The 14,281-nt window shown below is 40.6% G+C and overlaps 1 protein-coding gene across 5 annotated transcripts in view; it reads right to left on the bottom strand.

Moving 5' to 3' along the window:
• MYB (MYB proto-oncogene, transcription factor) overlaps positions 1–14,281 on the bottom strand; it is a 43,908-nt gene that overhangs the window by 4,119 nt on the left and 25,508 nt on the right. For 3 of the 5 annotated variants that reach the window (XM_061623916.1, XM_061623915.1, XM_061623917.1), the window contains exons 10-15: positions 13,699–14,061; positions 12,255–12,394; positions 11,438–11,558; positions 11,218–11,343; positions 10,243–10,353; positions 8,352–8,459 (exon numbers count right to left, since the gene is read on the bottom strand). In XM_061623916.1, the coding sequence (XP_061479900.1) occupies positions 8,352–8,459; positions 10,243–10,353; positions 11,218–11,343; positions 11,438–11,558; positions 12,255–12,394; positions 13,699–14,061 (969 nt within the window). The remainder of the gene's footprint in view (positions 1–8,351; positions 8,460–10,242; positions 10,354–11,217; positions 11,344–11,437; positions 11,559–12,254; positions 12,395–13,698; positions 14,062–14,281) is intronic. The other 2 variants (XM_061623919.1, XM_061623918.1) reach the window with 1 other exon arrangement.

Here is a 14,281-nt window from a genome sequence, read left to right as displayed (position 1 = left end):
GGCGCTGGACTGACTTGTGCTGTGTGGCAGATCTCTCATGGCCAGAAACCCAGGACAAGAAAAAGGAAAGTGTTTGCAGAATCTCTAGCTTAGCCAGCTAAAATGGCCTCCAGGGAAAGACAGCATGCTCCTCTATTTTAATAAAGAGAGCCTTGATAACTCATTAAGGGACTTCTGAGGAGACACGTTTAGGATTGTACTGTAAGTAGCCAGCATATTAACTAGTCTGAGTGGTGGGAGGAGCATGGGAGATGGGGGAGTGTCCCCCCAATCATCATTTAACATCTTAAAATGATGGAATCAACTAGCAACAGAAACAAACGTATACCAAGTCAGACACTGGTCCATCCACCTCAGTACTGTCAACTCCCAGGGTGGGGAAAACCTTTTTCAGCCTGAGGGCCATATTCCCTTTCATAGGCAACCTTCGGGGGAGGGCATATGCCCATGGTGAGTGGGGCTAGATGCAAAAAGTGGATAAAGCAACAGATGCGACTCTAGCCTTTGTACAATACGCCACATTCCAGCCACACACAAAAGTCAGAGGTTTCTACCCCCCAACCTCTCCAATGAAGCAAGCAAGAAGCCTGCTCAGTGAACAGCTGGGCCACTAAGGGGCATATATGGGGGGGGGGGAGAAAGTGTCACCTGGGGGAAAGACCACATTAGGAGGACTGGAGGGATCCATTTGGCCGCTGGGCCTGAGGTTCCCCACCCCTGGTCTATGCTGACTATCAGCAACTCTGTAGGGTTCAGGCAGGGCGCTTTCCAGCCCTACCTGGAAATGGTGGGGATTGAACCTGGCATATCTTCAACCACTGAGCTATGACATTTGCCCTAAAACTAGTCACAAATGCAGATGATATGTTTTGAAAGGTGGCTTAGAAGCCCCTTAAATAAAATAAAATAAGATAAAGCAGTTACATTTGTCTGAAGTTGCTTAAGCTCTGTGGATGTGCCTGACAAAATCTGCCTTACACTATGGGTTAAGGACAACCCTTTAACTCTTTTCAGTCTCTTATTTGTTTTGCAGATCACAGGGACTAATGAGAATGTAAGTGGCCCAGACATATATTATCTTAAATATTTTGAACAGTTTTAGTTTGACTGTTTTGCAAAAGTTTTAATGTCATGTATGTACCCTGCAGCATGCATTGGGTCCATTATTTTTGTAAAAAGGGGAGGTAGAAATTGTTCACATAAATAAACAAAATATGCTGATATAAAACAGAAAGTGATAGACAGATGCTCTTGTCTGGCTACTGCTTCTTCTCATGATAAGGGACCATAGACCATATAAACAGCGGCATGTTCCATTATCTAAAATATGCAGAAGTGGGTAGGGATCAGAATTCATTAAAAGCATACAGTGACCTGACAGTAGCCAAAGATAGTCACACCCCATTGCTCACTACAATACTCTGGGATTCTCTATGTGTGTAAACAAAGATTGTCTATGAGAACACGTCCAAAACTACTTTGGTCTAGTTTGGATGATGTTCTTCTTTACACAGTCCCTAAGTATGGTGGACTGTGATCAATCCTTCCTACCCTGCTCGAGAGCACCTCTCCTTCCTCTACACCCTCAAATGTCTGTGCATCAGCCATTATTTGAATAGGGTTATATGCATCAAATCCAAAACAAATAGACCCAAACAGCATATCTGTGTCTGGTAATACAAGAATATTGGGGGGAGAGGAGAGAATTGCATTGCCTAAAGTTAGAAGCTACCTGTGCTCTGCCAGTTTTAGAAGCTGTTTTCACAGACATACACAAATGTCCTCGGAATTCGAAAGGCCCCACTTCCATACTTGGTACATACACACAAAGACAGGCACATGCATTTCTAGACCACGATGAATAAGTTAAGTTTTCATCCTGTGCTGTTGTTTTACTGAATTATTTGTTTTATAAACTGACCTACAGAATGCCGATTGGTCACTGAAGAGCAATTTTAGAAATAAACACATCTCCCAAGATGTCATGGTATAAAAGAGAAAAGCCACATAAAAAAAGCCCAGAAGACTACTCGTGTCATGCCATCAGATTGACATCCGTGTTGTTGATGCTAAGGAAACTTTGGCTCCTACACAGAAAACAAAGCCCAACATACATATTGGAAGAAAGGACAGAACATCAAGTTCAGAATCAAACTTTACTAAAGACTGAAACAGAAGATGTAGGAAATACTAATACAATCCTCTCTCCCTTTGAAGCAGTGACCAGAGCCTGGCCTACTTGCAAGGGAAGATGGCATTTGGAAGCTGCTACTGCTACGCAGTGACCTAAGGAGGAGACCCTGTGTAATGACAAAGAAAGCTCCTTCCCACCTCTCTCCCTGAGCAAATAATCACTTTCATCGGTGCCTCAAAGGGTCTCCTTCTTAAGTTGCTTCACTTCCGACGTATCACAGCCCCTAGCAAGGACTTTTATGGGATTTGTTTCACAGGCAGGCTTGGCCAGTCAACAGAGGCATGCTTGCACAGTGCTAATCCAGATGCCCCTCTGCCTTCCCCCCTCATAATGCTCATCAGTAAGAGCAAAGGACCCTACTTCACCTAGGTTGCTACTCATCAGCAATGGCCTCTTCCGACATGCCATATCCCTCAAAAGCTGCCACTGGTCCACAGACAAAACTCACTACCATTCATGAAAAAGTGTTGCACAAAAGACCAATGTTCAACCTAGCAAGCTAGCTGTGACTCCTGTTCCATTGGTTTCAAGGGGATTTAGCTCTGGCTACTTTTTTGCTAGACTGAGTCATGGGGTTCTGAGTGCATTGCTAAGAGCACTTAGTCAAAAGCCAGCAAAAATCACTGGCTGCCTACATGTTTTGGATAAAGACGCTGAATTATATGAGACTGTGATGTCTGCTATTAATCTACTGCAAATACTGCTAAAGCAATAGTTTTGTTCTTTCACACCAGACTTCTACTACCCATTTTAAAAATGAAAATAGAAAGAAAGTCATCTTCTATATGTTTATATTAAGTTAATATATAATTATCAAGTCATGGTGTATTTTCAGCTATGTCACTCTTGGTTCATTTTGCTACATCAGTAATCCTACCAGCACATCCTTCTTCTAGCAATGCAATTATCTCACTTATCCTGTAACGTGCCTTCTGTTGCCCCAGGCAAGACTGAACAGTAAACAAATTGTCAAAGCTTTAACTGGGATATCCAGTTAAAGCACTTTAAATAAAAGTGAACCCTCTAGGGGAAACAGAGCAATAAGACAAGGCTGTGCAAAGGTGCTTTCCTCCACCCACTCACTGTAAAGACTGATTCACACATTTTGCTTCTGTGTAAGCAGGAAACACTCATGAGTGAAACAAGTGTGAATATGCAATACATGTGTTAAACTGTAGGTTTCTGCATCCCACATGTAGAATACACATATTATACAATTTATACCAGTTTTTGGGAATTCCACATTCAAAACTGGTGGCCTCCACCTGGTCTGAAATATAGGAATCACATTTTAATTAGAGTCGGATTTTACCTCAGGCCAAGATAAATACCTTACCATGATTACGGCATTGTTTTCAGTCACTCTGTACTTGAACAGATGCAATTAAGTAGAACACTGACCTGATTATTTTACAACGAAACAGGCCATTGGAAACAAAATGGCTGCCAACCAGGCCTCCTGAAATTAACAGTAAAACTATTAAAAGTTCAGGATTGCATCCATAGTGAGACCAACAGATCTCTTTTCTCTTCAATAATTGTTAAGATGGCACAAGTTACAAACCATTTATTTACTCAGGATTTGTTTTACAGTAGTGTTTAGGTGGGAAAAGCTGGCCTCTGTGCCTTCTTGTACTGTATCTGCATGGAAGCTTTAGACAGGACAGAATCCCAACAGCCCAACCCACTCCAAAATATGATCAGTTTGCTGTAACAAAGGAAACATATGGATGTTGGAACAGACCACACAAACATACGGCCAGAATCCCTCAAAACGTTTGCTGTTACATGGGAAATGCCAGTACCACCCCTAGGCACCGGGACACGGGGCAGTTGCCCCAGGCCCCGCACTTTGGGGGGGGGCACGCTTGGCGATCTGCACAGTGGCGTACCAAGGGGGGCGGGGAAGCAGGCCGCCAGGGTGCAAAAAATAAAGGGGTGCTGCCGCCAGAGGAGGAGGCAGCAGCCGCTCGACGGGGATGTGCTTGCTGCCGCCTGTCCCGCTCCTGCCACCACGGTCAGTCTTGGCTGGGCGGCGCCAGCGCTCGGGCGCTTGCTGGAAGTCCGGGGGCGCTATGCTGCAGCTGCTGTAACGTGGCGGGAGCGGCGACCTGGGAAGGAGCGTGCACACCGCGGCGGGCTGCAAATGAATAGGCGGCTCGCTGCAGGTTTCAAGACGGCTCCCTCCCTCCAGCGGGCAAGCTGAGGGGGTGTAGTTCATCGGCAAATGGAGCCCAGCTGGGCGAGGAGGGTCCTGGTGGCGGGCACCAAGCGAGCCCAGCATTGGATGGTGGGGTGACAGCCAGGCCCAAGAATCAGCAACAGAAAAGGCAAGCAAAAGCCTATATCTAAAACAGCCCCCAACAGACACCCAACCTGTAACAGAGCTTAGAAAAGTTACTTTTTTGAACTACAACTCCCATCAGCCCCAGCCAGCATGCGCTGGCTGGGGCTGATGGGAGTTGTAGTTCAAAAAAAGTAACTTTTCCAAGCTCTGCCTGTAGATAATGTACAAAAAAACCCCACAATTGTTGTTTTAAATCAAAGTGAAAAATAAGAGAGCTGGATTTAAAAAAAAAAAAAAAAGCTGAACTCTTATTAGATGTCCTTCTCCACAGAAGGAAGACATTCATATCTGCAAATCCCAAAGTCATAAAATTGCAAAATGGTTTAGTAAGTATGTAATTGCTTCCAAAGAAAATGGTAAATCTCCAATTGGTCTCCAGATGTGGGTTTATCACTTCCCTGTCCAATTCACAGAGTGGTTTTAAAAGCTATATTCTTTTTTTAAAAATGGACAGTACATATTATGCAGTTGCTTTACTAGATTTTTATATAACTCCTAATAAATAAATGAACTCCTCTTTAAATCTTTTTTATTAGTCTATTAAGGAATGCATTTAATTTATCCTTTGTTTGTTTTCCTTTGGGGTATGTACTGTATGTGTGTTCTTTACTTTGACACAATCCCTCATCTTACTTCTGTCTCATAGGTGGGCCACAATATGTTACTAAGGTCACAGGGCATGGCCTGGAATAGCACGGAGCTGAATCCTGACCCCTACTTTTATAAATGACTTTGCTTTCTCAATATGAGGCCGGGTTTTTTTCTGTCTCATTTGCAAAAGGAAGAAATTTGATGAAGAGTCAAGGAGGGGTTGGGATGATGCTTACCATGGGGTCGCCAGTAGGGATGTGGGAGGAATTTGATTCTGTTTGCATTTAAAGGCAAACCTACCTGATTCACACTTTCTAAGACAATACACAAACAATACACATTGAGGATACACTCTGCAAAACTAAAAGAGGCTTTCTCCAGCTTAAAAAGGCCTCAAAGTTTATTTAAAACACACACACACACACACTTGGAATAGCATAGTGGATCATCAGAGTGCACTGACTGATGGTGTGTAGACAATCATAGCATCCAGCCAACATCAATGTAAATTTAGGCCAATTTACACCTGGAGTGACCTGGTAGCTATTTCTGTGGTTCTTCCTCATATCTGGGTGATGTCATGGTGGGCTTTATCTATTGTTAGCTCTATTCATTGAAAATAATCAGCATGACTACATGTGGCTCATTGGTTCTATCTTGAATATACCTTAGTTGTCTAACATCCATGAGTGTCTCTGTTGTGATCACTATATTTTGTGAAGAATAGGTCTAGACAAATTTGGAGTGTGAAATTTTTCAGTCTAGTAAAGGGATTTTTTTGGGGGGGGGATGCCCCTTGAATCCTTGCCATTTCACACCTCCCCATCTGTTCACTGCCCATCTCAACAGATTGAACTTGGGCACAGTCTATCTTAAGAAAAGGTTTTTCTAGTCGGCTACATGGTCAAGCCAATCAAGGGTCATGACACCAGTGTAACCAATCAGAGTTGGTTACATGAAGGCCTATTTTTTTCTTGAAATATCTTCTCCCAGGTGTGGGCTTTGGACTCTCACTTCTTCTTTCCTCCCAGACATTATGTAGCAGAATAAAGTGGCTAGTTCTTAAGCAAATAAAAAAACACCGGGCAGCTTCATTCCTTCAAGGGATAGATAGCATATGTTGTTGTCGCCTCCCCCCCCCAAGCCAGGGCTAACTGGGGCGAATGTCTTCCACCATTTCACGCTCCTTGGGAATTTGTAGGTCAGGCTTCTGAATTTGCACCACAGACAGCTTTTTCCTTCCCAGGAATGGTCTTGAAATGATACTGTTTTGTAAGCTATTCATAGCTGTCTCTGTTACATTGAAAGAATGTGGGGGGCCCCAAACTATGCTTTTGCCCCGGGCCCCGCACATGCTAAGGGCGGGCCTGGGTAATGCCCTTGCCTACTAGAGGAAGTAGAAGGATCAACTTATGCAAGGAGAAAGTGGAAATGCCATGCCAAGGGCTAAAGTGGGAACAGTGTAACGGATATAATAATGAAAAACAGCAATCACAATCCAGAAATAAGTATCTATGCATGGATATGCAGCATAATCACAAAAGTCATGTGCCTGGAGAAGGTGGGAGGCAGAAGAAAATCAAACTTCCTCCTGACAGGTAACACTGCTTGCTACCTTTTAGGTTATGGAGGGGAAGAGCAACATGCAGAATCAAGTCCTCCCACCCCCTTCCTCTGCTCCTGTCTAGGAACAAGATGGCCTGACTGGCCTCTCTGATTGCCTCATTCAGAAGCAGAAAGGAAGGAGCGTTCTGTTAGTATAGCCATGCATAATCTTCTACTGAGGATACATATTCCTGGTGGTCTGGAATGGGAGCAAGCTCTTTCACCGACCATTTATTAGCTCTAGGTTAACAAATAAAACTCTAATGCAAAATTCAAGCTAAGGTAATAAGCCAATTCTATTTCATTTACTCAAGGAATAATTGGTCCTCTTTGCTTAAGTAGAAGTAATAAAATGCTCTACCTATTTGTTAGCTCAGCTCTATAGAAGTAGATGTGATGTAAAAAAATCTTACACACTAGGCCAGAGGGAGAATTATTAGCATATGAGCAATTGTTGTCCAATTTATCTCTACAGCTATGTAAGGAAGTGGCAAGGGACCATGCTTTATGTCTACCAAGTCACACATTAAAAATATTTCCTGGTGTATGAAACAGTATTTCATAATTTCAGACAGAGAATAGCATAATCACAAGTACTACATGAAACTCATCTCCTTAAAGTGTACCTCCAGGATCAGAGGCAGCATGCCTTAAATGGGGAACATTTTCTACGGGGAAGAAGAACTGGAAAGGGCTATTGCGCTTATGTCCTGTTTGTGGGCTTCCCATAGACTGCCGGTTGGCCACTGTGGGAAATAGAATGCCAGACTAGATGAACCTTTGATATGATCCAGGAAAGTTCTTCTTATGTTCTTATTACCAAAAACCTTTTGCATTAGTAACTAACCTTTCTTTTTTATTAAACATAGGAAGTACCCTTACACCAAGTAAAACCATTGGTCTTTCTAGCTAATAGTGTCTACGCTGCATTGGCTCTCTAGGGTTTCAGAAATGACTTTTCCAGCCCTATCTTTTTAACTGGAGATACCAGGGACTGAGCCTGGTTCTTCTGCACAGAGCACATCTTCTGCCACTGATATAAGATCCTTCTCTAGGGCTTGGCTACTTTTCCACTCTTGACTTTCCATTGAGCTATCTTGTGGAATTTAGCTGAAGTTCATACTTATAATAAAGCCAATCATGCCAAATGAACTGTCCAAGGAAACTGATATGTAGAACTAGAACAGTATGCTTCACAAGTATAAAAATATGGCCAGCAGTCGCAACAGGAGGGGAGAAATAGCCTCTTTGCCTTCCATGCTGTTTACATTTTGACAATACACCAAATATCTTTCTTTCAGGATGCAGAACAAAAGAATGCCATGTTTGAACTACTGTACAAAATGTCAGGTCAGCTATTCTGTGTTCCTTACAGATTCTTGTCTGTTGAATTTCTAGTCAGCAAATAACACTGCATTCAACAGTGATGTTCGTTTGCTTCAGTACTTAGTCGAGCACACCTCCAACATTTTATTTCTTGAATAATAAAGTAAAGCTTTCAAGTTTCATAATCAATGGACTCTGTAAACTGCAACAGATACTTCCTTGCATCTGAAAGTATTTTATATTATTGTGTAAGGAGTCATATACTGCAAATTGTTTTTTGAATTTTACCTGAAGCGGGCTGACCGATGACCTATTTCTATGTAATGCAAATAATTTATGAGTGTTGTCCTCTTCTTCTGATACAGACATCTTCAAACCACAACTGGTAAGTAGATTCTGGAGAAACAGTAAAACAAATTGTGACAATTAAAAAGGAAGAATGAATATATGTGGTGGCCCCCGAACTCTGGAACAGCTTACCTGAGGAGATACGCCTGGCGCCTATGGTACTTTCTTTTAGGCGCCAGGTTAAGACCTGGCTATACTCCCAGGCATTTTAATGTTTAATGTTTAATGTTTTCATGTTTAACGTTGTTAGTTAATTTGCTGTTATGTGTTATTGATTTTATTATACTATTGTATTTTAATCCTGTTTGTAAACCGCCCAGAGAGCTATTAGCTATGGGCGGTCTAAAAATGAAACGAAATAAATAAAATAAATAAATAAATATTGAATGAATTATTTTAATCAGCAAATAATATTTCAAGGATTCAAAAAGGTAACTTGTGTAAAAGATAATGCTGTATTTTGCCATTTACAATCTTATCCTAGCACAGTTACTTGGAAGAAAGTTCCAAATGGGATTTTTTCCTGTGTAAATTTCTGATTTGGCTGTTATGATGTCATACCACGAAATCTAATTGGCTATATAGAGCCATGGAATTACATTCACAACATGATCCTCAAAAGTGCCAGGAACAACAAGAGGCAGGCAGTTAACTGGGAAATATATGGAGCAGCTGGTGAGAGGGGCAGCAAATGCCAGTGAACAGGCAAGAAAAAAGGATGGATATTGGGGCAGGAATGATCAGGAAACATTTCACCCTTCAGAAACACTAAACCGCATGCCTTTGTTGAGCACTAAGCCCCTTTCAACTTAGTAAAACTTATTTAGGTCTGATTAAAGAAGCATAGGATGGGACTGTCAAGATTCTCAAAAGAGAAATCATAATGATATTAAATGATATATAAGGCTTATTTTCAGCAAACTATTTATGCTTAACTTAATGCTAAACACCTAAGCAGCATGCTGAATTGAAAGAATTAGAACAGGGGCATGCATACTAAACTGGGAATTTCCTTGTCCTTTGGTTGACAGTACTAACATGTAGTCTGACTCACATAGCCCAGTAAAACTGGAAACACATGAGGCTAAATCTGGTAACAGTAACTTTACTGGAACAGCAAGAAATAAAAGTAAAATAGCAGTAAATTGGCTTAAGTACAAGTATGCAGCAAAAATGACTTGCTGATTGGACTACACTGTGCTCTAATCCCATTTATATTAAAAACTACATTATGCCATTAACAAAGGATGCTGGGCAAGGAAAGTAAACATTTGATTGCCTAATAATTCTACTGACTTCAGCAAACACTTCAGTGATCCAATTATGAAAAGAACTTTGGCTCAGCTTTTTACATATCTTAAAATGTACTCTGTACCAGCACAGTGCTTTTATATATAAAATATAATGAAGAAGTGATGGTCTTTAGGGGGTTGGGGACTGTTATAGTACGATCCAGCCCAAGTTAAGCACTTTGGTGTCCTGCTGATTTTGAAGGAAGAATTAAACATGGCTTGAGTTATAAACAAAAAGATTTCAACATGCACACCTTGGGTCATGCATTTTTGTATCACCTGCATTTTAGAAGGGGGTGGGGAGCAGGTATGAGTAAGCAAGTGGCTCCATCCAAGGTCTTTTCTTTGGAAAAAGTTTCCTATCCCTTGCTGGACAGAATGCCCAGTCTGTAGGCAAGATGCCATAGTCGCATGTTAACAGGGCCAGGGGAAATGAGCCAGATGTAAGTGGCTTCTGAGCTATACCCTGCTTACCCCTGCTTGCAAATATGCAATGCTACAAAAACAGGTAAGACAAGATTCATGTTACTAATACATACCGGCACATCTTCCACAGCAGATGTATGTGTGAATAGCTGTGTATTCAACCCTTCCCCTTCCCAATGGTTTGAACAAAAGAAGTTTCCTACTTTGCCTGTTGGAGAATCCACCTGCAAGCAGAAAGTGGAGCCATCTTTCAAATGGCAACAATTGACATATTTTATGCCTGCTTAGCTGAAAATGTTTCTGGATGAGCTTGGCCTACACCAGAAATTAGCTTTGTCAATGTACATTAGTTCTTGAATAGTCCATCTCTGAATGACATAACACTAAGTTTTTGCAATCGGGATTCATTAATTCCATTTTTAAAGATAATTTAAAGAAACATTTAAGCTCCTGGAAGTATAGAAGGCAGATATGTTGTTACACTGGCCATCAGTGAAAAATAACATGAGATAGCATTGTGTAAAAAGATTTCTAAGGCTTCGTTGATTAACTTTCTGGTTCCTGAAAATTCCACTGAAAACCAATGGGTCCATTTAAGCATCCTGAGCTATATAGTGCAATATATTTTTCAAAAACTGGTTTACAAGGCTGGATGTATTTTGTTGTATGCAAATGACTACACTTCTGTAAAGGCCAAGACCATCTAATCTCATCTGACAAAACTAGGCACCAAATACATACTTTTACCATAGCAGCAAAGACCTTCTCTGAAACTGGAAGCCAGAATTATCAGTGCTGTCTCTGTGACATATTATGGTTCATCTACTTTCCTATATTGTTTTTCATGTATTTCTATGGATGCTTCATTCAATATTGTTTGCTTCCAAAAATTTAAGATTTAGGAAAGCTTTAAACAATTTGATTCAGTTCTAGATGATCTCAAAAAGTAAAGCATAGCAAGTTCTTTTCTGAAATCAATTTGCCAAAACTGGTTTCTTGCCACAGTCAGTGAATTAATTTAGAGACATTTCTGGGCAAAGTAAGTTGAGTTTAATAAAGTGGTCTTAAATAAATATGGTTTAACTTGCCTCTTGTTTGATTTTCTTCAACAAAGGAGATCCATTTTCATGTAAGCCAGATGTAATGCCAGATTCATCAGATTCTTGTTTGATAACATCCTGCAGATCATCTACAAGGTGAGCTGGTGTCTGAGGCTAAAACAGCAAGACAAATATGCACTGAAACAACATGAAACTCCTTGTAGCATCCTCTTATAAATCCCATATATATCATGGCTTTTCTCCTTACCAGCATTTTTAAAGGTCCATATTTGAATTCTTGAGCTGCAAGTGCATTTTTAAATGGTGTGGGTGTTCTTGGAGAGCTCTCCAATATTGATCTTTTGATAGCTGGAGTTCTGAAGCTGAGGCTGCAAAGGGGAAAGACAAAGAGAGAAATTAGAAAGTAGTTTGAATCTTTTTTTACTGTGATCCTGGTTTAGAATACTGCAAAGTTAAATGGCTTATTTGTGTTCTGCAAAGTCCCCAGTTCCAACCTCCCATCTATACTATGGGGATACACATCTCCTTCACCTTCAACTCTGGCCAGCACAAGCAGCAGCGCAAACACCACTCCACTGCTCTCTGGCCAGCGTATGGCTTGCTCTGCCCAAAAACTTAATATGGAAGAGTGCCATTTAAATAAGTTTTCACTAATATAGGTATTTATGGTGGATAAAGAGTGCATCTATGTTATAATAAGGTTATATGCACAGAAAGTGTTCCACTGTAAGATGGTAGCAATAAGACATATCTCTAAACAGCTGCATTGACTGTGTGGTCCCCTCACTAGCTCAAAAACTATGATGCCACCACAAAACCACCCTACTTATCTGGCCACCACATTCATGTCAATATAAGAGGCAGCTCCAAGTGTGCAAAGTGAAGCTGCCCCCCACTGAAATGAATGGGATGCTCACAGACACAGAAGCTTTATGTGCACACCAAAACCTGACAAACTCTGGATCAGGGTGAAAGAAATCAATGTGCATGCTCATAGTCAATAGTTGCTGTTCTAGTAATATGGCAAAAGTGCAAATTTTTGAAAATAAGCTAAGAGGAATTACATATTATTTTCCTTCTGCGTCTTAAATGCTTGGTCTCTGTGAAGAGGTGTGACAGCGACTTTATGAGTACAGAGGGGAGTGGAAGTTAAAGTAGGATTGTCAAGGTCCAGACTTTCTTGGCTTGATGATGTGTTCAAGAACTGCAAAGATTAAACAAAACAAAACAATGTAAAGTACAGATTTGGCTTCTTAGACAATCTTGTTGAGCAAATCCAGAAAATTTGAAAAAAAGAAATCTGAAGATAAATTAACAGGAGTGCTTCTACTGACTCACAGTGAAACTGTGTGCCTCAACAGTAGTGTCATATTGTGTGGCAGTAAGTATTTTGGTTGCAATAATCCCAAAGCAAAGTTTCGCGTTTTTAGTGCTTGGCCTATACAAATATATTCCTTACGTTTTGTTCAAAGATTATTTATAGAAACTAATATTTGTTTTACCCCACTGCACTTATTTACCTTTGCAAGGAATGTCTAATAATATGAACGAACCTTGGAGCTTGGTCAGTGAGGAATACCCACCTAAGTCAGAGTAGATCCGCTGAAATTAATGGACTTCAGTAACTTCATTGATTTCAATGGGTCTACTCAGAATATGACTTATTAGGGTATCACCCACTGAAACATGTGGCATGAAATATGGCAATTAGATTTAAAAATACACGCACAATTCCCATTTTATACAATAAAAGTGATAGTTTTTACTTTCACAGTATAGCAAGTACAGCTTTTAAAAATTATTACTTTGATGTAATGTTTAGTTTACCAAAAAGGGGCTGCTACTGAAGAATTTAGGAAATAGACTTCATTGGCTGTAAAGATTGTGATTAACGCAGTAGGCTGTTTCAGACTCTACATGTTTAAGCAGAAATCTACAAACCATTTAACTCAATACACTTGTAAATCTGCTTAGCCCATTCAACGAGATGAAGATAGCTCAAGTATATTCACTGAACTGGTTTGTAGATCACACTGTATAGTTCCACCCATACCATCAAAAATGTTTTCATATCATCATTAATCATTTAATGTTGATTTTAAAAAAATCACTTGTTAGTTTGTAGCATAATTTGGATCCCATTGTCTTAGTCTGAATTTTGGGAGAGTCAGTGTACAAAGGATTGAATAAAAGAAAGGTTACAGGAAACAGAAATGTTAAATTCTGTTAGGTGAAAGAATTAAAAGCAAGAGCAAAGCAAAGAAACCACCAACCCCTTCAAAACCACCAAGAATGAGACACATGGGAAAAAGCAAATTTATCAGTTAGATTGTTGGCAGTCTAAACTCAATGGTGAAGAGTAAGAGCTATGAGTAAATTAAAAATGGGAGTGCAATCAATGAGTGCAACAGAAATTAGTCATTTGTTCCAATGATTAGTTTCGCTATGCTGTTAACATCTTGCTGACTTTTGAGGATTAGTAACATCTGTGCAAAAATCTTGCTCTACCTGCGAGGGAGAGAATGGCAGGCTTTTGACAGGGGAGCACTTAGGAGTTGAGCTGCTGACATCAGCAAGTATGAAGGACTTATTATGGCCACTGGCTAATTGGCTGGGATGCCCTCTCTTTGTGCGCAGAATGACCAACGGAGCTGTGCCGCATTTTGAGCCAGTCAAGGACTTAGGCAACACAAGGGATTCCTGACTCAACATGGTTTTGCTCAAGTTTGAGAGAGGGTGTCCTTCGGGCCTACATGCACTGGCCTCTGTTTGATGAAGCTGTGGGGCTTTGCCTGAGAGAGCTCGGCTAGGCGAGGTATCTGCTTCTTCAGAGAATTCAAAACTGCTGAGATCACCCCATGATGAAGGATCCTAAAAACAATGGGGGAAGCCACGAATCTATGAGACAATGTATGATGCCCCCTCATAAAAAGTATAGCACTAACATAGCAGCTTTAATAAAAGGGAAACAAAGTAAAGAAAAAGCAATTTTTCTTTTAAGTCAGTTTGACCCAGTTCCGATACCCCAAAGCGTGAACATTAAAAGCAAACTATTCTAATGGTGGATTTTGAAAAGCAGCAACTCTTCTTC

This window comes from Rhineura floridana, chromosome 4 (assembly GCF_030035675.1).
Source record: "Rhineura floridana isolate rRhiFlo1 chromosome 4, rRhiFlo1.hap2, whole genome shotgun sequence".
Classification (NCBI taxonomy): Eukaryota; Metazoa; Chordata; class Lepidosauria; order Squamata; family Rhineuridae; genus Rhineura; species Rhineura floridana.
This window is presented reverse-complemented; position numbering and strand designations above follow the sequence as displayed.